Genomic DNA, 27,362 nt, shown 5'->3' with positions numbered 1-27,362 from the left:
GGGGTGAGTCCACCAGTTGCCGTGAAATCCTACTATCCTGTATAAGTATAGGTTTCTTCCCGAAACGATATAGCTGGCTGTTTTCTTGCATGAGCTTAGTCACCTTGGGGGGTGTAGGCGGGGTTAATAATGGAGGAGGAGCCTTTTTGATTGTAAACACTGGAGCAAAGCAAGGAAAGAAATCCTGTGTAGTATACCTATAAGACCCAGAGTGGGAGTCTCAGGCATATGTTAAGGTTGGTGAATTGCCTTAATATTTTTTATTGACCACTATCAGTAATCTATTGAGTGGCTATATCAGCTGACAATCTGACAATCTCTGCCCCCAACAGCCTGATCCTGGAACTTTTTTACCATGTGAAATAGAACTAAGCTGATCCAGGATCTGTGTGTAGCGGGTAATCGTAGTGTGGTCACACAGCAAGTGTGTAAGCAAAAGACTGCATTGTGATTGGTCCCCCCAGGTTCAGCGACCTCTTCTCGTTGGCTGAGGAGTATGAGGACTCCTCCAAGCCGCCCAAGACACGGCGCAAGGCGGCGGCGTCCTCCCCTCGGTCACGCAAGGGCGCGGCGCCCCCTGCCAGCAACGAGGAGGAGAGCGCCTCCAGCAGCGCCTCGGTGGGTTCCCCCAAAACGCCGTGGATCCCCTGTGTGTGTGTGTGTGCGTGTGTGTCCTGTGTGTGTGTGTATCCTGTGTGTGTGTGTGTGTATCCTGTGTGTGTGCGTGTGTGTATCCTGTGTGTGCGTGTGTGTGTCCTGTGTTTGTGTGCGTGCGTGCCTGTGTCCTGTGTGTGCATGTGCATGTGTTGAGATAGTTCATAATACATTTTTTTCTAGCAGCTTTAATTTCTTTGGTAGTGGCAGCTGCTTGAAGTTATCTGTCCGTTGCCGTTTCCGAGCTTGTGTCTTCTCTTCATCACAGGAAGAGGAAGACTCCAAGCCCAAAGCACCCAAGAGGAAGAGGAAAGGGTCATCAGCTGTGGGCTCGGACAGCGACTGAGGCACGCCCACCCCTTATTCCTGCCATTGTGACATCACTGGAGACACGCCCACCGGGGGGAGGGGGGTGGAGCTTCCGCTCAAGACTGCCGCTGCTGCTACTGGCTGGAAACCAGCCGTGGAAACATGCCCCACCTTCCCCTCACCACCCCTCTCTGCTGATTGGCTGCTCTGCATCTGTGGGTGTGGCTGGGAAGAGGAAGGGCTGAGAGTGCCGAAAGAACTCCAGTCACTGTGGCACAGACTTTTAGGGACAGACTCGACTGACAGACTTGAAAAGCTTCTGCCAACGCAGAGGGGATCATGCAGCAAGATTTCACGAGGCAGGAGAGGAAGTGTGCCCTGTTTCCGCCCTCCCACTTCCTGCGGTGTGTCCCTGTGCGGACGTCTGCCGTTACCGCTCCGTGAAGTTTAAGAACTCTTCTGGTCCTCGAGACCCACCTCGTGTTGGTTCAGGCAAATGACTTGGGGCGGGGTGGGGACACCGCTTCATACCTTAAAATGCTTTTAACTGAGAGTCGACTAGAAGTGGCCAGGTACATAGTTACACTTTCATGGGGAAAACAGTCCTTCCGGTTTAAAAAAATAATGAATTTTACAGGATATTGTGGTAATGGGATCAAAGCTGCTGTTTGTAGTGGAAATTGCAGGTCGTCTTTGTTTTTGTTTTGGGGAAAGGAGGGCAAATTTGAGCCAAAAATCATGATGCTCTCTGTTTGGGTTGTCGCCATGGTTACGGGTGGGCCAGTAAGAGACATCACAGGAATCAGTCGGTTCATTTTATTACAAAGGGGACTACAACGACCAACAGAGAAACGGACTTACGATGTGACGGCCGAGAGGTTTTTAAACACCAGTTTCTTTCTACTGACCTATTTTCATATAAAGAACATAAATATATTAATAAAAAAAGGCCAAAAAAATAAATAAAACATGTTAAATTACAGTGGTGTTGTGTCTGAAATACTACTCATTTTCACGACTGTAAATATGTTGTGGGTCAGACTGAGGACAGATTTTAAAAACTTTTAATTCCTGTGTGTAAATTCTGTTAGAATCAATTTTATGCAAAGAATTTAATTATGTTACATTTCAGTTAAAGTGCTAGTTCCTGAGACAGCTCCTGGGGGTCTGGAAAGCAAGTGCTGACTGCAGCCTTGAGTCCCACAGTGGAACACTCAGCTGGCCAAGCATCACCTATGATTGGAGGATTTGAGTCAGCAGGGCATTCATTGGCCAACCAGATAACTGCAGTCAGCCTGCACCACAAGGTGTACAGTCCTTCAGGAAAATGACGGCACAGCTCAGCTGGGGCATTTGCAGAGAAAACGGAAACAGAATCTGGTTGCATTGTCAAGTCATGCATTCTAGAATGTGCTTTCCCAAAATGTGGTGGATATACAAAATTGGCAGAAAAATGAATGAGAAAATAAAGGTGGAAAAAAATGTATGGCTAGGTTAAGAGTTGCAGAATGAGGGAGTGAAGCTCACTGTTGAGGCAATTTCACCTTTCTTGAATGCATGCTGAAGAGCAGGTAGGATCAGGTCCCACACTAGCAATGTTCACACTGATCTCCCTTTTCTCCCCAAATTTGATATAATCAAAATGCGACCCGAGTCTTAGGCGTTTCACCTGCACGCACGTGACTTCATCTGAAGGCCCCGTGTTCTGGGACCCACACACAGCTGTAAGCCTACTGCAGGAGAGCTAACCAATAAAAAACAGATTTGTTTTAAACTGAATTAAAACTTTATTTAAAAAAAAATAAAATAAGTGGACATAAATATTAGAGCACGTAAAATAAGGTTCATTTCCTGACGCACAATAACAAAGCACAAACGGATAAGAATTAATTTTGCACCGGCACCAATTAATATGAATGTAGCTATCAAACTGTCTATTCTCCAGCCCCTCGTTAGCTACAACCATCCTTGCGTCCTCTCTTCAGACAAGCGGGGGTCAGTGTTTTTACAGTAGCCAGGTGCTTCTTGAGCCGAGGCTGCAGTCGTCTTCTTGCCAATGCAAAGACGGAGACGCGGTGGTCGGGACTCGGCTTCGCCGGGGCTTCAGACGCGGGCAAGATGGCCTCATCTCCAGAATTTGGTTGCGTGTCCATGAGCTGGTACGAGGGCTTGCGGGGCGTGAGGCAGGACGGGGAGCGTAAGGGATGAAGCTTCCCCTTCCCCGTGCCGGAAGATTGAGCGCTTGCTCTGTCTGGGAAATATAACGACTCCCGTCGAAAGACGCCCGGGCTCTCTCCGAGGGCCTGGAAGCCATACGGGGTGGTGATTTTTGGGACAGGTAGAGACATTGCCGCGCGCGTCGTCGGGCTAGACTGGTCCTTGTTGGAAAGCGCTGTAGGCCTGGGTCGTTTGGGACTTGGGCCGGGGGAGAGCGAACAGCGCGGTATCCATTCCCTGGTAAAACAAGGGGGCCCAATTTCGGACACCTCTGGATTAGATGGAGGCTGCGGGCTGTATGTCCGTCGCGAGAGTGGACCGAAGGACGGAATTGTAAACTTAAGAACTCGGTCAGGAGTCAAAACTACATCTCGCAGTGCGGTTGGACGACTCCTCACGTAGTTTTGGGTTTCATGGAGGGATGGTAATCCTAAGAACCTGTTTTCGTTGTTTTCGCAGTTTACGGTAGCTGAACTTCTGTCTTCATCAAAAGCGCAATTTCTGGATGCATACATTTTTCTGTTTTGCTTCTAGGACCAAAAAGAAAAAAAGAGACTGTTTTCTGTTTGCACTTCCTCTCGATAAAAGCAGTCTTTTAACTGCGACCAGGCCTGACAGACATTTCAAAAATAATATGGACGTTGTTTTGTCACTGGCATTTATTGGATTCTGCCGGTCGCTGTCCGTCGGTCGGCGCGGGGCCAGCCAACCGCAAGGAAGCATGAACGGTGAGCACACCTGCAGGATGAGGAGGACCACGTGCATTTTATAAAGAGTAAAAAGTAGGCCTTATATTTCAAATGACCGATTTTAAAAGCGCCAGATTTCATAAGAAAAAACTAAGATAGTGAATATATCATAGTGATTTTTTTTAATAACACGTGAAGGACAATAAATTCACGTTAGGCCAATTCAGTCAAAAAAGATAGGCTAAACGTTCTCTTACGACAGAACCACTTTCATATGTTATTCGTGGCAGAAAAGCAAAACATTACATGTGTATTTCTACAAGTGAGTATTGGCAAGCTATAGCCTTGTCATGAGTGAGCAGTTCTCAACAGTCAACGGAGCTTGGTTTTGATTGGGCAATGCGAGGGGAAGGGTTTAAGTGCAACACCCGGAAATTGTGCGACTTCAAAATATGTTACTGTTTATCAATGGAGGGGAGTACTACTTCTTGGCGGGTATGAAATATTTTTACAATCGCACAGCCAACCGGCGAGTAGAATCGACTGGTAAACACTGATTGTATTAATTGATTAATTGAATTGAATCTGTCTAGCCGTCACTTTTGACCGGTAGTCAGCACTCAACGTAGCCTTCTGCTGTTAGTTAACCCAAGCGAGTTGAGCTGAGCTGATGAACTACGAATGGGACCATCGCTAGCTAACATCATTATCGCATATCGTTACCTTGTAAATAATGTAACTGTAGACTGTCAGCATATTTCATTTTCAGACGCCAAAATGCAGAGCTTTTTGGTTGATGTAGGCCGCTTTGTGCTACGTTAACACAGTGATCAATAGGCTATACAAGGCTCCTATCCTATGTTATCAATCCGACAGTGTTCGCCATCAGTTTTACTTTAGGTAGGAAGGTTTGTTTAAGTCTGCCGCAAATTGCTGAAGTGGCATGCCTGCTATGTATTGTTACGTTCACAAGTTCGTTTTTTAGTGTATGTGAAATGTTTGCTTTTAAACAATATTGTACATTTTATACATAATAGGTCGCGATTTCGGTATCGTACATGTAATATAATAACATATGCTCTCTGCACGTTAGTGTGATGTAGCTAATTACGTTGTTATCGAACACGGATTTGCTTGACGAATGGGCCTATGATTCATGCTTTGATATTAGGAACGTTTATAGCAGGATGCATAATCGCTGTTTATTGTTGTTCTTGCAGTATAAACTCAGTCTTACTAGCGGCATTGTCCGTCAAGTCCATATGGCAGATAAATCTACGTCATAATAATAAGCGGAAAATGACGGGTTTTTCTCAGAAATACTGAGTGTTAAACAGTAAATGCTGTTGCTTATGTTTTCGCCTGTCGCTCGCAGTCTTTCAGTGACAACAGACGTGAATCCCCTGAACATGTGTTTAGTGTGGGACAGAACAACAGTGTTGAGTGTGATTGGGGATCTGGGTATGTGAGCTGGGCTATACCTCTGAACAAATAGCTAACTATGGTGTAATGACTGTAATCCTGCTAAAGACTGCATTATCAGACACTCTTATCCAGATCGACTCGTAAAATGTACAGCTGCATTCAAGTGGGTCAAATCATAGACCGTATAAGGGTTAAATAAGCAGTAGTTCTACCGCGATGGGGCGATGGAATATCCAGTAACAATGTAGCAATGCATAAATATGGAACAATGTAGCATTACGAATTGGAGAAAACTGTACTACTATTAGCTTAGTGACTTAGTGCAGTTAGCATAATCATTGAATGGTAAATGGAGTGTGAAACGATTATTAGCAATAAACCGTTTGTGTAGCTGGTCTTAGTTTTTTGGTATATTAGACTGCTATCATCACATTACACTATTTTGTATGAAGGCAGTGTGCGTATTGTCTCATCATAGCTAAAATGTTGCGTGTGGGTCTTTTGTGAATGTAGTTGCTGAATGCCTGTGTGTCTCTGTTTTAAAATGTAGCTGGTCCATAATTAGAGCTCCCTCTCTCTGTGGGTCCACAGGTACGCATAGACAATGAGCCTCGCCAAGAAGCGCCGAACTGCCACTCCTAACTCGAGCCCTCCCAGGCCCAAAGCCAGAAAGAAGGAGGAGGAGCCTGAGACCGGACCTCCAGTGTCCCACAATGCACCGCGCGGAGACACAGATAAGAGTGCGGCGGCCGCGGCTCCCGGGGAAAGGGGCCAGGGGACCGTCTGCGATGTGCCCCCTCCTGCCCGGCGGTCGGCCAGGTTCAGGTGTCCACCTCTGGAGCCTGGCGGGGAGGTCCTTGCAGGTAAGGAGGAGAGACACTAAAGGAGAGAGGGAAAGGAGAGGGGAGAAATGGAGAGGGGGAGCACAGAGGAGGCCCGGTAATATAATTAAGAGTTCTGATAGGGGCAGGAAAACTCCGTTAAAGTGTTTATGTATAGTAAGTAAATGTGTTTTTGCATCTACAAATTGTGGGCGAGACTGAATATATTGCTGTTTGAGTACAAGGTCTCCAGTCAATTGTTGTACTTGGTTTAGTGTTCCGATGCTATTATACGATAAGTAAATGATGAAAAATGGAGTTGTATTCTTTCTCAGAAAGACTAACAGAGCAGTGTTTATGAAGATCCTGACAAGAAATAGTCATTTATTTGTTATGTTGCTAGTTTTCCTTATTTACGTTAGTATGACTAATTTTCATATCTGAAAGTGTGAAAGAGTTTAGCTTTATTTTACACAGAAAGAACTTGAGTTTGTAACAGTGTCTCGGAAAGGTTTAATTTATTCAAATGTGTTGTCTTGGAAGCCATACACTATTTGAATATCCCTCCCTAAATTCTCATTTTTATATTTTAACCCATGACAGGGTAAACATGTTTTCAGATTCAAATGGAGGTGTGCTCTTAAAATGTTTTGAATATTTGTATCTCAGGCCAGGCAAGCATAGCTCCGCCTCCAGGTGATGCTCAAAATGAGGAGGAGCCTGAGCCATCAGGCAGCCCATCACAGCGCCCTCTGCTGGCCCAGGAGGACAGTGACATGAGCCTGATCATTACCCTGGGTGAGATCCTTCACTATCACTATCTGCGTGTGTACAGGCAGATATTGGCACTGTGCACCTGATCCATTGCTTTCACTTGTTATTGGATGAATAAATATAATTATTTAATTTATTTCAGTAATTTATCAATATTTTTATTTGTCATGTTCGTAGAGGACGAGCAGCGCGGGAGGCGGCGCAGGCGAAGGAGGAAGGGCGGGATGAAGAGGAAGCGGGGCGGGGCCAGCGGGGAGGAGGGCGGGGCCGAAGGCTCCGGCTCGGGTCAGGAGGGGGAGTCGGAGGGCCCGGAGGAGAGCCAGATTGAGGTGGAGTTTGACAGCCAGCTGGACAGGGAGCTGGAGAGCAAGTCCCGCCAGCACAACCTGACCTCCGCCAACGTGCGCAACATCATCCATGTGAGTCCAATACGGGGAAGCAAGCCCAGCGCCACCTGTGCCTCATTCACTCACTCATTCACTCACCTCACTCACTTACTCAACTCACTCACTCAACCTCACTCATTCACTCACTCACTCAACCTCACTCACTCACTCACTCAGCCTCACTCACTCACTCACTCAACCTCACTCACCCACTCACTCACTCACTCACTCACTCACTCACTCACTCACTCAGCCTCACTCACTCACTCACTCACTCACTCAGCCTCACTCACTCACTCACTCACTCACTCACTCAGCCTTACTCACTCACTCACTCACTCAGCTCACTCACTCACTCACTCACTCAGCCTCACTCACTCACTCACACTCACTCACTCACTCACTCACTCACTCACTCACTCAACTCACTCAACTCACTCAACTCACTCACTCACTCACTCACTCACCTCACTACTCACTCACTCACTCACCTCACCCTCACTCACTCACTCACTCACTCACTCACTCACTCACTCACCACTCACTCACTCACCTCACTCACTCACTCACTCACCACTCACTACACTCACCACTCACTCACCTCACTACCTCACACACTCACTCACTCACTCACTCATACTCACCATCACTCTCACTCACCTCACTCACCTCACTCACTCACTCACTCACCATCCTACTCACTTCACCTCACTCACCATCACTAACACACTCACTCACTCACTCATTCAGCCTCACTCACTAACTCACTTACTCAGTCACTCACCATCACTGACACACTTGCTCACCCAGTCACTCAGTTACCCTCACACATTCACTCACTGACTCACTCACTTACTCAAGCACTCATTCCACTTCCTGTCTGGTCAGTCATAATTTCACTTTGGTCCTTTAGCAGACTCAAAGTCACTTGCATTGTAAGTGTAAGTGTGAGTGGACTGGATTGGACTGGAGTAGACTGGACTGGAGTGGCTGTTATGTGCTTTTAAGCAGAGTTAAGTGAATAGAAATTGAACCTGGAACCCTTATGTTAGTAGTCCACTTCTTTAACCACTGCGCCACTGCCTCCCCTCCCCTTTCCCCGCAGGAAGTCATCACTAACGAGCACGTGGTGGCCATGATGAAAGCCGCCATCAACGAGACGGAGGCCATTCCCGTCTTTGTGAGTCTCGTTCATTTTTTTCTTTCTCCTCAATTTGGAAAGTTCCAGAGAACGGGGGGAATAGCACACAGTTGTTTCTCATGTACTTTAACAGGAGTGAAAGAATTTATTTTATAAAACACACGTTTTGTGGTTCTCAAAAGCCGAGAATGATTTAATGATTTCGGAAACCTTTTTCCCCCTTCTCCCTCGTTTCCGTCAGGAACCCAAGATGACGCGCTCCAAACTAAAGGAAGTGGTTGAGAAAGGAGTGGTGAGTTCCCCCCGTGTGACGGGACCGCAGCATCTCCCCTGCAGAGGCTGTGCTTTTGCTCTCGGCAAGCGGCCAGACGAGCTGCGGTCGTGTTTATTTCTGTGTCAGTGCTCCATAGATGCAACGCGCCTCGAGAGACGCTTGATTGCAAGCAGAGTTGACGCTGACAGTGCACTTCGAGTTTAACTAAAGCTGTGTCTTTCAGGTGATCCCGACCTGGAGTATCTCCCCAATGAAGAAACCCAATGAGCACAAGGTGTGTCCTGCCTTCTTCCTGCCCGGGGGGGGGTGGCTTTACCCACAGTGCAACTCTGCATTAGAAACGGAAAGAACTTTTAGAAGTAATATTGGATTGAAAGGCACACCACCCATACACAAGTAAGGGAGTATTGGATATGGACAAACTTGTTTTGACCCAGTGTCTCTCTTTCCTTCTCCCAAATGCTCCAGGCCCCCCAGTTTGTTGACATTCCTCTTGAGGAAGAGGACTCCTCCGATGAAGAGTACCGCCCCGATGAAGACGAGGAGGATGAGACGGCTGAGGAGGTGAGTCACCTTTGAACTTTTATTAGGCTGTAGTTGTTAACGGCGTACCTGAATGCTTAGTCAGTTGTGTTTTAATAACATCATCTTTCAGCATCTGTGGAACTATGAAACAGGACTCAATATTTTTTCTTAACTTTAGACCGACTTGTTCAGATGTTCACCAAACTGTAAATCGCCATTAAATTGCCAAAATGTGCTCACCGAACTGCGTTTAATCATGAGGCGAATGCTAATTGTGTCTTAGCCTTTATCAGACAGTGTAGAAACATTCTTTTATGGATGCAGGAACAGTAGTCGCTCGTGAGCCAAGCGTGTTCTAGGTGCTTCTGTGTCATCGGTGCCGTGGTGACTGTTGTGGTGCATGCTGGGGTGTTTCAGACGTTTTTGGAGAGTGACATAGAGAGCACTGCCTCCTCTCCACGGGGCAGCAAAGGGGCCCTGGCCCGGATGGTTGCCGAGGGCGACGAGGACAGGAGCTGCAGTCCTACACGGGTAACACACCTGAGCAGCCAGACACCTGCACAGGTAACACACCTGAGCAGCCAGATCACCCGCACAGGTAACACACCTGAGCAGCCAGATCACCTGCGCAGGTAACACACCTGAGCAGCCAGATCACCTGCACAGGTAACACACCTGAGCAGCCAGATCACCCGCACAGGTAACACACCTGAGCAGCCAGATCACCCGCACAGGTAACACACCTGAGCAGCCAGATCACCCGCACAGGTAACACACCTGAGCAGCCAGATCACCCGCACAGGTAACACACCTGAGCAGCCAGATCACCTGCACAGGTAACACCTGAGCAGCCAGATCACCTGCACAGGTAACACACCTGAGCAGTCAGACACCTGCACAGGTAACACACCTGAGCAGCCAGATCACCTGCACAGGTAACACACCTGAGCAGCCAGACACCTGCACAGGTGACACACCTGAGCAGCCAGATCACCTGCACAGGTGACACACTTGAGCAGCCAGATCACCTGCACAGGTGACACACTTGTATTACACCCTTTCAGCACACCTGAACTGATAATACACCCCTCTGGCAGACACATGAGCTTCACTGATGAACCCCCACCTTATAACCTCGAATACACCATGATACCTGAGTGGCACACCTTTACCTGGTATTGCAGTTGCAGACATTGGCCAATTACACGAATAATCTTCTTTTTTCTTGTTTTGTGTCACAGTGTGTCAGCAGCACATTTACACAATAGAACAGAGATGATGCGTTATGATTCAGCGGTGTCCATGGTAACAAACCCTGCCTCTCTTCCTCTTTGTTCCCTCCCCCCACTCCCAGCGCTTGCGCAAGTCCAGGCACCTGAGAGTGGAGGCCGTGCCCATGGGCCCCCCACCCCCCCCGAAACCTGCAGGCCCCCAGCGCCCCCCCAGGGCCCCGCCCGAGTGCAGCTTCATGGAGAAGCTCCACGCCGTGGAGGAGGAGCTCGCCATCAGTCCCATCTGCCTGGAGCCCTACCAGGTCCCGCCTGCACCCCCCGCCCCCCCCCAACACGGTAATAAATACGGGCACCCAAACACTGATTCTAAAGCCTTCCGGTCTCCCTCAGGCTCTGAGCGGTGCTGCTGAGGGGGCCAGCGTGATGGCCTGTCGCACCCGCTCCAAGCGCACGCTCCGGGACGTCCCGCTCGGCAGGCTGGAGGCGGAGCTACGGGCCCCCGACATCACCCCGGACATGTACGACTGCGGCTCCGCCCCCGAGGACAGGGAGTGGACCCACTGGCTGCAGGGCCTGATGACCTCTGATATGGAGAACGACGGTGAGTGAGAGTGAGAGGGTCCTGGGTGGCAGTGGGAGGGGTTAGGGAATTATGAATGGGATGGGCCTGGGTAATAGTGAGAGGGGCTAGGGAGGTATGGGGTGGGTGGGGCTTGGGTGGTAACAGGAGGAGCTAGGGAGTAATGGAGTGGGAGTGGTCCCACTCACCAGTAGTATGAGCAGTAGAGAGAGAGAAACTGGTTATGGGATCATAATCAGTTTTAATGAGCTCACCTGCCTCCATCTGCATTTATGTTTTGATAAGGTGTCGCACGAGAGACCTATTAGCAAAATGAAGACAGTAGGAATTACAGGATGTATTTCAGAGTGGGTTTAGACCTGGCTACAGGATAGAACACTAAGTAGTAGTAGGAGGGATCTAATCTGAGCAGGGTACTATGGGAAGTGGAGTCCCACAAGGATCAGTGCTGGGACCACTGCTATTCCTCGTTTATATCTGATAAGGACATTGAAAGTGCATATACAGAACTGGGAGGCCCAGCTAATAGTTTGGAGTCTACTAAAGTAATACAAAAAGATTTAAACAAAATCCAAAAGTGGGTGGAAACTTTAAATGAAATTCATGAAGTTCATTATAGCTAAATGTGAAGTTCTACAAATGGGACATAAAAACATAAGGCCAAGATTACTTTATGGGACGACCAACATTGGAACGTGCTCAATTTGAAAAAGATTTGGGAGTAATGGTTGATCCAAACCTTTCAGGTTCTTGGCACTGTGCTGTTGCAATAAAAATGCCAATAGGATGCTGGGATATATGGCCAAAGATATTGAGTATAAATCCAAGGAAGTACATTTGTTAGACCACACTTGGAGGATTGTATGCAGTTCTGGGGACTGTACTATAAGAAAGACATAGAAGCTCTGGAAAAGGTTCAAAGAAGGGCAGCCAAATTGTCTCCTAGTATGAAAGATAAAAGCTATGAGGAAAGAGTCAAGATTCTTAATCTCTTCAACCTTAGTAAAAGGAGACTCGGGTGATTTTATTGAGTCTTTTAAATTCATAAAGGTGATCAACAAAGTAGGCTAAACTACAAGAGTTCTATTTGTAAACCGTGGGGATATAAATGGAAATTAGAAAAACATAAATTGTTTGGCTGAATGTCCTTGTTCTCCTCATTATGTTATGTTGTTTTGAAGTCATCTCTCTCTCTCTCTCAATTCAATTCAATTCAATTCAAATAAGCTTTATTGGCATGAGGTACATATATATACAAATTGCCAAAGCGTAGGTACAACAAACAATAAACATATGAACAGTACAAATATGTGTGTGTGCGTGGTATTTGTGTATGTTAGCAGGTGTAATGTCTAGTGTAAATTTGGTGAAGCAGTGAATATAAAATTTAACAATAATTAAGAAAACTATACAAAAATTAATTTAAAAATTACATCACTCTCTCTCTTTCTCTTTTTCTCACTCACTCACTCACACAGAGGAGGGCGATGACGACGATGACCCTGAGTATAACTTCCTGGCGGACATCGACGAGCCCGACCTGGAGGACTACCGTAACGACCGGGCCGTTCGCATCACCAGTGAGTTTCCATGGCGACGGCCGGTCGGCTCCTTTCTGGTTTTAAAAGCTTCAGTGCTCTTTTCGAGATCTCAAAGCTGAGTCATCCGCGGTGCGAAGAAACAAAGCTTTCAGGTCGTTTCGGAGAGGAGTCGCTGGTGAATGTCAGCTTTTTGGAAAAGAGCAGATTTAAGTGCAGTAGTTTCAGTCAGTTGGCGTTTCTTCGAGATGAAGGCTTACTCTCGCTCTCTCTCTCTATTTCTGCCTTTCTTTCCCAGAAAAGGAAGTGAGCGATCTGATGGAGGAGCTCTTTAAAACGGTAAGTAAATGTCTCTGTGGTTTTGGACGCTAACTCCATTTCCCCTACCCACAGCCTTTCATCAAATGACTTTCAGTTCAGCAGAGTGCCAGTTCATTTCCCACAGTGCACTGCAGGTAACCTATTGGGCAAATGTGTATGGAAAGCTCAATAAATAATAAAGTAAACTCACATGATTTGGCTCATTTGCAGAAACTTGTGCGTTGTTTTTATATTTCTCCGTTTACCTCGCTCACCCCCCCCCCCCATTGGCAGTTCCAGGATGAGTTGTTAGTGCAGGAGCAGGATGAAGAAGGGCATGAGGAAGAGGAGGAGAGGAAGAAGAGACACCACCCCAGGAGGCGCCCAGTTTCAACATCCCACAGACAATCCGGTACAGACCCCGGCAGGGTCTCAGTACAGACCGCAGCACAGTCTCAGTACAGACCCCCAGTGCAGTCTCAATACAGACACCCCAGCACAGTCTCAGTACAGACTCCCAACACAGTCTCAATACAGACACCCAGCACAGTCTCAGTACAGACCCCCAGCGCAGTCTCAGTACAGACCGCAGCACAGTCTCAGTACAGACTCCCAGTGCAGTCTCAATACAGACTCTCCCAGCATAGTCTCAGTACAGACTCCCAACACAGTCTCAGTACAGACCACCCCAGCACAGTCTCAGTACAGACCCCCCCAGCACAGTCTCAGTACAGACTCCCAACACAGTCTCAATACAGATTCCCAGCACAATCTCAGTACAGACCTCCAGCGCAGTTCCAGTACAGACCTCAGCACAGGCTCAGTACAGACTCACTCACACGGTCAGCCTCTCTCTGGGATGGAGCAGTCGAGCTGTGCTGTGTCTGTTTGGGTTGGGAGGCAGAGAAACGCTCTTTCAGCGCTACTCCTCCTCACCACAGAATGGAGACTGAGCGCACTGAACTATAGAGCTACACACACACACACACACACACGTGCGCGCACGCACGCCCGCACGGGCACATGTACCCACACCCTCACACACACACACACACACACACACTCGCGTACACTCACGCTCGTTTTACTGTCCCAGCCGAGAGTAGGGAAATGAAAAAGAATGAAAAGCGAGCGCGGGGGGGGCGGGCCTTCCGGTCGCCGTGGGGAACCTGCCGGCGCGGCGGGGTGACTGACGGCTGTTCGGCCGCAGGTTCGAGGACCCGCCGGCCGCCGTGCTGACGGAGAGGCACCGCACGGTGAAGCAGCAGCTGGAGGCCCTGCGGCGCCATCGCCACCTGCTGGAGAGTCAGGGCGGGGGCCCCGTGCTCCTGGGCCGGCCCTGCGCCCTCATCCTCACCCACGCGCAGAAAGCGCAGCTCCAGCAGCAGGTCCAGCAGGTATGGCGCCCCCCGGTGACCGCAGAGGAGAACTGCAGGCATGGTCTATAATTCATCGACTACAACAGTGGTTCTGTGGACTATTGTTCTTCATGGCATGCATAGCTATTTCTGACACAATGTGGCTTAAGAGGGTAAATAATCCCTCTAAACACGAAAAGCACCCATTATGAAAAATGTACAGCTTTTTAAGATTCTGGTATCTCACTTATGGTTGGAACGAAAACCAGCAGACACAGGGGTACTCCAGCACCGAGTTTTGGGAACCGCTGAACTGGAAACCCTTACCTCTCGCTTAGTTTAACCTTTTCAGCTCACAGGTCCGTCAATAATTGCAGCTACCAAATTGGTTGTGGTTCCAGTCTTTGAGAGTGTGATCCTCTGGTTGTATTTTATGTTATTTTCCCCCTGACAGCACGTCCAGCTCCTGACCCAGGTGCACATGCTCACCAGCCCAGTGGAAGCGCTGCAGAGTGAAGCCGCCACCACTCGCCTCTTCCTGGTGGGTACGAACGCGTAGGAGGCAGCGCTCAATCAGCAAACAAGTGTTCCAAACTGTGTACTTGTGTTCTGTGTTCTCGGAAGAACGCACCTTCCGGTATGCTTACAAAGACTACACTTTTTGAGTGTAAGAACGCTTAAAATCCGTTCAGTTTGGTACGTACTTGTACTTGGACGTCACCACACTACTGACCTCTTACCTTCGACAGTACAAAAATACATGAATAAAATATACTTAGACTTGTACACAGAATCCTCCTGCTTTCTGTCTTCCATTTTCTTGGCTGAGTAAAAAAACTCTCATTTGCCCTCAAATATAGAGCAGAAAACGCAATGGCTGCTGGGAAGGGAAAGCATGGAAAAGTCTGCTTCAGAGCGTTTTTAGTCCTCCCAAGAACACAAAAAGAACTTCTGGTGAAATCTCGCATTCTTGCCTTGTTGCGTTCTTGGAGTTTGGAGCGCACCTGATCACTTTATTACTTCCGCACCTGCTTTACGCTCTTGGCAGAATACAAGAGTGCGGTTTGGAACACAGCCCTGGACACTCGGTGTCATTGATGCGAAGCGCCGTTCTCACGTAGCGTCCATGCAGTGCTTCGTATCCAAAAATAGTTTTTGTATAATTGACAGGGGGTGCAGAACAAAGACAACCGTCCGTATCATAGAACTTCCAGAAGGATTTATTCACTTTGAGAATTATTTTTAACTGAATGACTGAAAATTTACATCTCAGCCACAGCGAAACGAGACGCCTGCACTGACAGTGTAAATAAAAATCCATATATTTTTCATTTTTCTTTCCTTCCTCTGTGTGTTCTCCCTCTCCTCCTCCTCTCCTCTCCCTCTCCCTCGCTCGCGCAGTCGGAGCTGGAGTCGTTCGCCGAGCGCGGAGAGCGCGCACGGGGCACCGCAGAGCCGGGATTCGCCAGCGCGTTCAGGGCCTGCAACCTGCAGGGGGCGCTGTCTCTGCTGCAGGAGGTCAACCTGAGCCCCGAGCCCCCGCACCCAACCCACCACAGCCCTGACCACCGCGCTGGGGGTGAGTGTGAGTGAGTGCGTGAGTGTGAGTGCGTGAGTGCGTGAGTGCGTGAGTGCGTGAGTGCGTGAGTGAGTGAGTGAGTGAGTGAGTGAGTATTAGAGTGTGTGTGTTTATATTAGTGTGTGTGTGTGAGTGAGTGTGTGAGCGATTGAGTGACTATTAGTGTTTATTAGAGTGTGTGTGTTTATATTAGTGTGTGTGTGTGTGTGTGTAGCCCCTGTGCTCAGTGTTGCTGTCCTGCTCTTTTTGGGCAGGGCGCTCCTCCTCCCTGCTGCCTCCACAGTTGGCCTGGCTGCTGGCCACCCGGCCCGTCTTCATGTACCCCGAACTGCTGCCCCACTGCAGCCTGGACCCCGCCCTGCACCCGCCCCGCACAAACTCCTTCTACACCCCTGGGGAAGACAAGTACACACTGCTGCGCATGCTCACGCACACACACACATGCACATACACACACATACGCGCACACGCACTCACACACACACACACACACATGCGCACACACACACACACACACACATGCACATACACACGCACACACGCACTCACTCACACACACACACACACACATGCACATACACACGCACACACGCACTCACACACACACACACACACATGCACATACACATGCACACACGCACTCACACACGCTAAAACACATACAGAGACGCACACGAACTGTAACACACACGCACACACACACGCACACACACTCTAACACACACGTTAAAACACATACAGAGACGCACACGCGCTGTAACACACACACAGACACATACGCAAAACACATACAGAGACGCACACGCGCTGTAACACACACGCACACACACACACACACACGCACACACACTCTGACTGAAGTCTGCTCCTCTCCTCTCCAGCTTGGTAGTGCTGGGCCTGAGGAACTTCAGCGAGACGAGGAGCCCGTACGAGCTGGTCTGCGAGTACCTGATCCGCGGCAAGGGACCCAAACAACTCCGCAAGCACGTCCTCAACATGTGCCACCGCCGTCCCCGTGACAACGTCATCAAGGTGCGCCCCTTCAGCTTCCCCCTCCAACAGGAAGTCACGTTCTCAAGTGTCCCACGTTGTTAAGGGTCCCCCCCTTGTTTTTGTATTTTTTTTTTGCTGATTTTAGTTCCACGCGGTTTCCGCACTGCCGCTTGTTAGTGGTTTCAGTTCTCCCGTTGCCCCCGTGTCACACCTTAAACCCTCCCCCCCCTGCCTTTGGCTCCCAGTTCTACGTTGAGCGGAAGATGGTTCCCCCCATGACACTGGCGTGTGGTGAAGTGAAGCCTGGTGAACAGCGCCCTCCGGTGGAAAGGGAGGGGACCGGCATGCCCCCGTGGCTGCGGGTGAGAAGCCGCCTGTGACTAATTTGCTTTGAGCAGAGATGCACTATGAAGTAAACATGGTCCCTAAGGAATGAATGCTAAGTCCTTGAGTAGTAGATACTCAGGGAACTTCATGTTAATTTTAGAACGGAAAAAAAAGAAACTGAATAAAATAGGTTTAACAGCATGATATTTGTTCTGTTTTTGGTTCTGAATAATGCGGGGGTAGTACAGCGGGAAGGTCCTTGGTTTAAATCCCGGCCTGTGTGGAGTTTGCATGTTCTCGTCACCGTTTTGCATATTCTTGTCGCCGTTTGCATGACCTTGTCTCGTTGTCAGACAAGTAGAATGCCAGAAGTGACCAATCAGAATCGAGCAATTCAGCAAAGGCGTGTAATAATAAGTGTTTTAAAATAAAAACAGTATAAAAACAATAAAAGTAAGTCTGTGTGCGATGAACGTGTCTGTTTCTCGCCCTCCTGCAGAAGAGCATACGCCATATTCACGAGGCAGTGATGGACTACAACCACTTCCCGCTGGAAGCTCCGCCTCCTCCTGCCAAACCGTCCTATACCTTTCCCCCAAACACACGCTATCCTCCCACGCTGCCCCCGGTCCTCACCCTGCACCCCTTCGGCTTCAGGCGGCAGCGTCCCGTTTCCGTGGAGGCAGGCTGCGCCCCCGTGCCTGACCCTTGGCTGGTTTTAGGGCACAGAGCTGACCCTTGCCTTGCTGCCAAGATCGCCCCCTGCTGTCACGGAGGTGCGACTGCAGCAGAGGGGAGGACTGCGTGCACAGAAAAGTGTGGCCCCTTGCGCGAAGCCCTCAGTAAGATGGTTCCCATCCAACCCGCGCCCGCTAAACCTCCGCCCCCGCCCCTGCCCCCCCAGGCCCTGCAGGTCCTCGCCGTCCCAGCAGGGGGCGCCCTCCGCGTGCCGGAGGGACTGGCGAGGGCGAGGGCGGGGGTGGCGACGGTCGCGTCGGGCGGCGCAAAGGAAGCGGGTCAGTCGGGGGCTGTCCATCACGGCGTCCCACCCACCGTCATCATCAACGTGACCGCCCCATTGGCCACTGCGGTCGTATGTCCCGCCCCTTCCTGCGAGAGATTGGCTGGTTTTGTCAGTGAGGCCCCACCTCCGCCACAGGAGGGCGTCGCTCTACCTTTCTCCCCCCTCGCTCTGCTTGGAAAATTCGGCAGGCCGCTGCTGCCCGCCCCTCTGCGAGAGAACACCCCTCCGCCCCCCCCGGGGAGGACCGTTAGAAGAGGACCCAGCGTATCGAATGGAGTGCCTCACCCTGGTAACCCCCAAAAGCCCAGAGCATTCTTCCCCGGTCCGAGCGGGGAAGCGGATGGCGGCACAGTGGGCCCCAAACTGGGAGGCCTCCAAAATCAGCCCCCTTCGGGTCCCCGCCGGACGCTCTCCGCTCCTGCGGGGGGTCCCAAGTACGCCCTGGTAAGCTGCGGCCCCAGCGCCGCGCCCCACGTCCTCCTCTTACCCCAAAACTGTGCGACTGCGGACGGGATGCCGGTGAGCGTGAGTGTGCCGGCAGGGGCCCAGAACGAGCCGGGGGACCCCCAAGAGAGCCCTGCTGAGACCCCCACAAGGGGACCGCCCACCTCTTCCAAAATCAGCACGGTTGAGCTGGAATGGGCTGAGCAAGGAGAGGGATGGGAGGAAGAGGAGGAGGAGGAGAAAGAGGAAGAATGCGACGGCCAGGAGGAACCGGAAGCGGGAGATTTCGGGGGCCCCCTCTTGGCCCTGTCGGAGTCATCGGGGAGCCCCGCCCCCAGTCCACGCACCCTGGAGAAGATGGATGCGGAGGAGGGTGGAGGAGAGGGGTGGAGCGGGCTGTTGACCTCCACCCCGCAGCACAGCCCCCAGAGAAAGCGGGAGGGGGAGGGGCTGGATGACGTCGCCAGCGAGGAAGAGGAAGTGATGTCGCCAGCGTCCGAGCAGTCCTTGTTGTCAGTGCCAGAGCTGCAGGTGTGGAGCGCAAGTGTAATTCAAGTTATTTTTAAGGTTTTAGGTTAAATTCTTAAGGTTTTGTTTTTCTTGTTGATGTAGCCTGCATATAGAATATAGAATTTGCTCTTCGGTTGTTGGCTAGCATAATGAGCTTGCTCTAGTACTTTAGTGTACTTGCTGTTAAACGTTACTGGATGGTACTAATAAAATAAGCATGCAGCGGCTGTGCTGTTGCATCTGTGTGTTGTGTGTGAGACTCCATTTTGTTTTTCTCTCTCCAGGAGACCATGGAGAAGCTCAGCATGCTGGCTTCAGAGGGCAGGGAGTCTGAGGCGGGAGAAACAGACGACGGCGATTCCCCAAACTCCCTCGCTTCTCCGCCCTCGTCCTCCGGCCCCCAGAATCCTGAGGAGAGGGCGGGGATGCGTGAGGGGGAGGGGCCAGGGGAAGGCGGAGCCTCCCAGTCTGCTGCTGGAGGCGGTGCGCCTCGATCCAGAGGGAAACGATTTGGCAAAAGCAGAGGTCAGTATGGGGTCAGGGAGATGGAACCGCCCTGCTTAGCACTTACGCAGTAATTCTTATCTATGTGTGTAAATTGATGTAATTGTGACTGCCCAGAAAATTGGAACTTCATTTTAGGCTCCAGTTCAACTTCAGAGTTATTGAAATCTCAAATTATGTATGGCAAATGCTGGTGTGACTGCCTGTGTTTGTCTGTTTGTGGCTCTGTCCAGTCTAACGGCATAGAAATCCTTGCCTGTGTTGCCCCTGGTTACATTGTCTGTTCCTCTCCTCTCTAACACCCCCCCCCCCCTTGACCAGGCAATGGCCGCCGCCTCCGCACTAGCGTGAAATGCAGTGGGCGTCAGGAGCTGGACGATGGGGACGCGTCCAAGCCGCTGCTGGTCGGCGACGATGATGACACACTGAGCAGTGATCCCCTGAGGGAGAGCAAGGACATGGCCTTCGCCAGGGCCTACCTCCGCAGGGTCAGAAACACGTCCTTTATCTGATGCTAATGCTAACACAGAATCCGAAACACATGCTTTATCTGATGCTAATGCTAACGCAGAGTCAGAAACACATCCTTTCTCTGATGCTAACGCAGAGTCAGGAACACATCCTTTATCTGATGCTAATGCTAATGCAGAGTCAGGAACACGTCCTTTCTCTGATGCTAATGCAGAGTCAGGAACACGTCCTTTCTCTGATGCTAATGCTAATGCAGAGTCAGGAACACATCCTTTCTCTGATGCTAATGCAGAGTCAGGAACACATCCTTTATCTGATGCTAATGCAGAGTCAGGAACACATCCTTTATCTGATGCTAATGCTAACGCAGAGTCAGGAACACATCCTTTATCTGATGCTAATGCTAACGCAGAGTCAGGAACACATCCTTTATCTGATGCTATGCTAGAGATCAGGAACCATCCTTATCGATGCTAATGCTAACACAAATCAGGAGCACATCCTTTATCTGATGCTAATGCAGAGTCAGGAACACATCCTTTATCTGATGCTAATGCTAACGCAGAGTCAGGAACACATCCTTTATCTGATGCTAATGCTAACACAAATCAGGAGCACATCCTTTATCTGATGCTAATGCCAATGCAGAGTCAGGACACATCTTTTATCTGATGGTAATGCCAATGCAGGGTTAGGGTCAAAATCATGTTGGACCCTAGAGAATTATCATCAAAACGCTCAACAATCCAAAACGTTGCGAAGCGAGACGCTCAACAAATCGAAAGAACATTGGCAAAAATAAAAATGTTTCTTTTGCAGTTGTAAGCTCCAGAAAAGTTCCTGCAGATTTCTTAAAGGGGGGTATTTCTAATCGTTATTTGAACCCAAGTGTACAACATATCCCCCATCTGGTGTTATAATAGCTAATATAGGGGTGCCCAAGCTAAGGTCGGGAATATATCCTTCTGCTGGCAGAGTGACTCGCTACAATACCTTGTCATATAGAACACCTCTTAGCTTGGGGCTCAATACCTGCAACATGTTGCATATGTCGGGCAGTGTTACCCCAATGCATGCAGATACACTCATTAACGGTCACAGTGTTTGACCTCCTGACCAGTGGGGGGCGCCAAAGCAGTTTTAAAACCCAGGGAAACCTCTGTCCCAACTTGTTTTCCCCCAGGTCTGTGCGGCCGTGCGGGGCGTCCCGGGGAAGGTGGAGGAGTTCCTGAGGGTCCTGTACGAGTTTGAGCAGGGGGGAGAGGGGCGGAGCTCGGTGGAGCTTTTCGAGCAGCTGAAGCTGGTGCTGAGGGACCGGCCCGACCTGCTGTGGGACTTTGCCGCCTTTCTGAGGCCCGAGCAGGCCCGGGAGTGTGGCCTGGTACTGACCCCATAATCTGCTCTTTATCTTACGTCACACTACACCACAGGCATTTAGCAGACGCTGTTATCCAAAGCAGCTTGCAAAACCTTCTCATTTTTATACAGCTGGATATATACTGAAGCAACGCAGGTTATTACATTACATTACATTACAGGCATTTGGCAGACGCTCTTATCCAGAGCGACGTACAACAAAGTGTATAACCATAACGGACAATATCGAAACCTGAGAGCTAGCCAAGTACAGGGACAACCATAGTTCAACTTGGACCTGATGGTAAACTATTAACACTACAAGAAACGGCACCCAATCTATGGAAAAAAAAAAAAAATGAAAATACAAGTAGTCGTTAAGACAGGCGCATCAACTAAGGTTATGTACCATGCTCAAGGGTACAACGGCAGGGTCCTGCCTGGGAATCAAACCTGCAACCTGCAAACCTCCATAACCATTTTATAAATATGTCCTTGGGTACCCTTAAAGGTGCATAAAATGCATTATTCTTTATTAACAAGATCTGTGGCTTGTAGTGCGCAAAATAGTTTCTCGCTTCTGCTTGTCCATTCCAGTGGCGGGTGGCATGGCGGTTGAGTTGAGAGTGGTGGTGACTCCAGGATAAATTAAAAATGTGGTGAAAAGCTAAAAATCGAAGGGTAAAAACGGATAAATTGCTAAATGTTAGCTTGTTAATGTGTACGATTTAGTGCTTTGTATGACTGTGTGTATGGCTGTATGCAAAAGCATCTGTGTTTAGCTTTTCCCCTCTGTTTCTCTCTCTCTCTCTTTCTCTTTCTCTTTCCCCTCTCTCTCTCTCTTCTCTCCCCCCCTCCCTCTCTCTCTCTCCCTCTCTCTCTCTCCCCCTCTCCTCTCTCTCTCCCCCTCCCTCTCTCTCTCCTCCCCTCCTCTCTCTCTCTCTCCCTCTCCTCTCCCCTCTCTCCTCTCTCTCTCCTCTCTCTCTCTCTCCTCCCTCCCTCTCCCTCTCTCTCTCTGCCCCCTCTCTCTCTCCTCCTCCTCCTCCTCCTCCTCCTCCTCTCTTCTTCTCTCCCTCGCTCCAGCTTGCTGAGCAGCAGGCTTTTGAGCGCAGTCGCCATTTCCTGCGGCAGCTGGAGATGAGTTTTGGGGAAAGCCCCGCCCACTACCGCCAGATAGTGCGCGCTCTGCAGGAGGGGCCCGGCCTCAGCCCCGCAGGTCTGAGAGAGGTACACCAGGGGGCGCTGTGTGAAGTCCTCGCTCTGCAGTCTGTGGGAAAAGTGTCTGTGGACTCTTATTAAACGGGGTTCCCGCTGTACATGAATGAATTAATGAATGAATGAATGAATTTTATTATTGTGTCATGCATCACATGGATGCCCAGCCCACATGGGCTTATATGACACCAACATTTTGCATATAACAGATCCAGAGTAAATCCTAGACCTATTAAAATGCTACAGACACATATCTGATACATATACCCTGTAAATGTAATAGGCGGGGTTGTGAGATTGCTCTGATTTATATTTGAAATTCAAAGGCACTGAATTTCCATTGCAAAACACCCCTAGGTCTGTAGCTGTACACATCTTGTACAGTTTGGGTGCTGGATTTTCGATTTTAGAAGACATGTTTTGACAGTTTTTACCACGCTGTACCATTGACAAACGATGTTCTAGAGATCTTTGAAATGTTGAATCTTAAAATTTTAAATGTAAAATATTGTGGAAACCTTGTCCAAAATAAGTTTTTTGTTTTTGTTCTGTTTTTCCCTTGTCCAGCTAAAAACTCAGATGGCCTCCATGCTCAAACACCACACCCATCTTCAGGGTGAATTCTGGGATTTCTTTGATGAGCTCCACACACCCTCCTCGCAGTCAGTTCATCTGGAAGATGTGCCGTTTTCAGAGGTAGGGGAGGGGACAACTGAAGGACAGGAGAGTAGGACAAGGGCCAGAGGTCAGCGCAAGAAGGACAAGCTTCCTGTTTCACAGGAAGGGGAGGAGCCCCACAAAGCTGGACCAATGACGGTCCGGAGGAGGAAGAAGGGCAACTTTGGCTGCCGCAATACACGCAAGGTTAGGAGCGATGCATAATAGGAGGCTAATGGCGGGTTGTCATGTGGAGGAATGTGATTGGTCAGAAGGGTCGTACCAAGTGTGGCCTTTGGACTGTAATTTCAAACCAAGAAGAGAAACAAGGAAGCATTTAACACCATTAATCTTTTGTATGTGGAAAGATTCTTTTTTTTTATCTGAGTGAGTTCACTTTGAATGAAAACAGCCAAATTCACAGAACACACCTTCCATGTCAATGTGAGTCTAGTATTGGGCATACTTTCCCTAATATTGTAATAGTAAATAAGTATTATTCTGTACTCTCTCCTCTATCAGGGCTCTGTCTCCCGGGCTACGAAGGGGCGTGGTCTCTCGCCTCCTGAATCCAGCACCCCCCCTCCAGCAGCTCACCCACAGGAAAGACTGGAGGAGAGGGAGGAAGAGAGGAGGGAGAGAGGTAAGGAGATAAATGGCCCGTGTCCTGGTGAGAACTCTGTGACCCTTTAAGGTGTGACATCACAAATGCGTGATCAGAATGTTCGTAACTGAACGTTCTAATGCTGATGTAACAATCGCTGCTGGTGACTGAAAGCAATGGAGTTCTAGAACACTGATGCAGAACTTCTGAATGAAAAACATTCCAAAGAACCTGCACTTCAGAGGGTTAAGGAGGTGGTGATGCGAGAACGATCAGGTGGTAACTAGGCACGGGGTGACGCAAGAGGGAGTTGAAATCATTTCTTGACATTTTTGTTCTCTCCCAAGGTAAAGAATGTGAAGAAGAGGAGGAGCCTGAGGAAGACGACAGGCAGCGAGAGAGCGGGAAGGCTGGAGGAGTTGGAGATGCATGCGGTAACACCCCAGCCGCACACCGGACCCTGCCCAGCCCCGACCCCCCTGTCTGTGCCAAAAACGTGTCCCTCACACCCACAGGACAGAAGGTCATCCTCTGGACCAGGTACTAGCCGTTTCCACCCACCCCATCCATATACAGAGTATTCCCAACAAAGTAAACTGAGAATGGCACTCTAAAAGATAGACTGTCAGGGCAACAGATATTAACAAAACTACTATAGCATTGCAGACGTTTATCAGACGACGTACAACAAGGTATAACAACAGGAACAATATAAAAACCCATAAGAGATAAAGATACCTGACAAAGACATGCTGGTCGAATCGTCTCTTTGTAACACTGACTAAGAGCATTCAGAAGCAGTGTGCAGGTAATCCTTTTCTCTTATAGAGCCAAATAAGTAAATAATAAAGTCAAATAAAACAAGACACAAATGGTGAATTGCCGACTTCTTGTATAACTGTATAACCTGCAGTGTATTGTAATGCGATACATCGCTTAGCGTTAAGCAGTGCAATGTATTTGTGATGTATGTGACCTGTGCCTCACTGCAGTCGGCGTCAGTGTTATTAATGAGCACAGGGTGGTGAACGGCTGTCTTGTTTTCCTCCTGTGCTCCTGAGAGGGTGCCAGGTGTGATGCTTCTGGGGCCCAATAGGCTTCTGACATAATGGGCACGGTTGTTGTGTTTTTTTTAAGCTCGCGACTCAAGGTGCGCTCTACTTTTAAGTGACTTTGCTGGTTGTAACATGGGAACTCCCACGAGAGGCATTTATAACAGAGTTGAGGCTTACTGCCGGTATTTTTATTAATTTTAATGTTCACTTTGCACTTGGTTTAATATCTTTGTGTGTGTGTGTGTGTGTGTGTGTGTGTGTGTGTTTTGGGTGACAGGGAAGCAGACCGTATAATCTTGACTGCCTGCCAGCGGAAGGGAGCCAATCAGAGAACATTCCAGGCTGTATCCACTCAGCTTGGGAACAAGACAGCCAATGAGGTGAAAGATATTAAAATATCCTCTTTGTTCATTGGACAGAGAGTGCACTGGATTAAAACGGCAGCTTTTTGCCAGAAACGGTTTGACATATTTACAAGACCTACAGCCATTATACAGATGCATACATTCCCATTTGCTGAAATCTGCTTATTATCTTGAATGGCCAGTAATAGAGCCAGTACAGAGGTCCCCCAACAGAGGCAGTAAGAATAAATGAAGTGAATGCAAGAATAAATTGGGTGACATGGTTTTTGCAGTGGATAGCACTGTTACCTCACACCAAGAAGGTCGTGGGTTCGAATCCTGGCCTGGGCCTTCCTATGTGGAGTTTGCATGTTCTCCCCGTGTCCGTGTGGGTTTTCTCCGGGTACTCTGGTTTCTTCCCACAATCCAAAGACGTGTAGGTTAGACTAAGCGGGGCGGGTATCAATAAAGAGGGCATTGCTGTTAAAGAGCATGTGTGCTCAGTCAATCGGCCCTGTTTAAATAAAGTTAGCAATAAAAAATATGAGGGACCAATGAGTGAGCCAGTGCAAGTTCCTGTTGACTTGAGCCAATGAAAGGGATCGGTGTTGGAGTGTTTATAAACGGATCTCTGTGCGGTTTCCCAGGTCTCCCTGCGCTTCCGGGAGCTCGTGGACCTGTTCCACAGCGCCGCCCGGCCCGGCAACAAGGCCGGCGACCCGGACGAGCTGTCCGGTTCTGAAGACGAGCCGGACTGAACAGAACCAGGAGGGCTGGACCTACAGAGACACCCCCCCCCCCCATTGGATGCAGTGGTCTTCAAAGGGGAAGTCGGTACAGGAGAGACCGAGCCGATGTGTATTGGGTCAGAACCAGAGGAGACTGGAGTGGTGGATCCCAGCAACACCAACATACAGACCCGACTAGACCTGGGGCAAGCCACCAGACCGGCCGCTGGCTTTGGAACCTCCTCCGGACCCAAAGTTGCAGAGACCACAGAACTGAATAGATCGACTATGATTATGTTTACGTCTGCACTGCTCTTTCTGCGGTGCGAATAATTGCACACAATAACCTTTCCAGGGCTGGTCTTGGAAGGTAGACTAGTTTATTAACAACATGAGCATAAGTGGCTTGAACAGGAAATTAGTTTCTGATGAGAAGCTGATGCAAAAGGTCAGAGGATCTGACAGATGTTATAGATACTATTATAGGCAGAGTTGTGATTAATAAACAATAAAAAAACACCAAAAAGGGTACCGAATAACAGAAGAACTGACTGACCGGCAAATTGTGCTGAAGACAGGGGTTGAACTTAAATTTAATTGGGCCAGAACACTGAATAATTGTAGCAGGGAGTTTAGAAAGTACCTTCTAAATCATACATAATTAGTAATATATCCAAAAGATGCCAAATTAGCCTTTCAGTATCAACTTACCCCCAGATGTACAGTAGTACAGTATTATAACTTATTGTGCTTGTTGTATATACAGAATTGGGTTTATGACCTTACAGTATCCTTTATTTACAGTGCAATATTTTTGTATTGTTTTTTATTTGTCAGAATAAATACAGATATGCGTATCTCTAAATATGGGTGTTGAATAAAATGCTCCACTGAGAAAATGTTTTTTACTAAACAAAAGCTTGAGTTTTTTGTTTTTCATTTAATCTTTATGTACTCACACAAACTGGTTTTGGTAACATGTTATGGAGGGATATTTGTCAGATTATGATGGAAAACAATTCAAGGAAATGGACTGCTCACAGAAACCACTGTTTATAACAAATTTTAGCCACTTTTAACAAATCATTTATGGAATTACGTTTTTGTGAGTTGAACAGTTTTTCTATATAACCAGGAACTATCGTTTTATATGATTAAGTGCCTGAATCCATGGAACGTAAATGTAGCCAATTTAGGAAAAGATAGTATTATTGACACCAAGCAAGCTAGAATCAATTGCAGAACAATTGGATGTACCATGACTGACAGGGATGGGAATCCATGTCCTGTTTACATCTCATCACCACTGGCCGTTGTAACCAATAGCA

At 48.8% G+C, this 27,362-nt stretch overlaps 2 protein-coding genes across 2 annotated transcripts in view; both read left to right on the top strand.

Annotated features, from left to right (window-relative positions):
* The window catches only part of LOC135260400 (integrator complex subunit 3-like), a 27,304-nt gene extending 25,359 nt beyond the window's left edge, over positions 1-1,945 (top strand). The window contains exons 28-29 of the mRNA XM_064345614.1: positions 465-618; positions 923-1,945. Coding sequence (XP_064201684.1) covers positions 465-618; positions 923-1,000 — 232 coding nt within the window. The 3' untranslated portion in view covers positions 1,001-1,945. The remainder of the gene's footprint in view (positions 1-464; positions 619-922) is intronic.
* A 2,263-nt stretch (positions 1,946-4,208) lies between these two features.
* Positions 4,209-27,281, top strand: LOC135260228 (GON-4-like protein). Its single transcript, XM_064345442.1, is given in 31 exon segments — positions 4,209-4,364; positions 5,886-6,157; positions 6,785-6,913; positions 7,067-7,308; positions 8,381-8,455; positions 8,658-8,708; positions 8,914-8,964; positions 9,159-9,254; positions 9,633-9,746; positions 10,570-10,749; positions 10,838-11,048; positions 12,506-12,607; positions 12,864-12,904; positions 13,160-13,217; positions 13,220-13,277; positions 14,076-14,262; positions 14,678-14,764; positions 15,625-15,802; positions 16,057-16,207; positions 16,684-16,834; positions 17,041-17,157; positions 17,622-19,121; positions 19,385-19,625; positions 19,926-20,092; positions 21,259-21,456; positions 22,515-22,658; positions 23,214-23,510; positions 23,826-23,946; positions 24,255-24,447; positions 25,240-25,342; positions 25,954-27,281. Coding segments are annotated over 30 exon segments (5,613 nt in total). The 5' UTR covers positions 4,209-4,364; positions 5,886-5,898; the 3' UTR covers positions 26,065-27,281.
* Positions 27,282-27,362: the final 81 nt, after the last annotated feature.

Source organism: Anguilla rostrata, chromosome 8, assembly GCF_018555375.3.
Source record: "Anguilla rostrata isolate EN2019 chromosome 8, ASM1855537v3, whole genome shotgun sequence".
In the NCBI taxonomy this organism is placed as follows: domain Eukaryota; kingdom Metazoa; phylum Chordata; class Actinopteri; order Anguilliformes; family Anguillidae; genus Anguilla; species Anguilla rostrata.
Note: the sequence above shows the minus strand (reverse complement) of the source record. Positions and strands in the feature narration are given on the sequence as shown.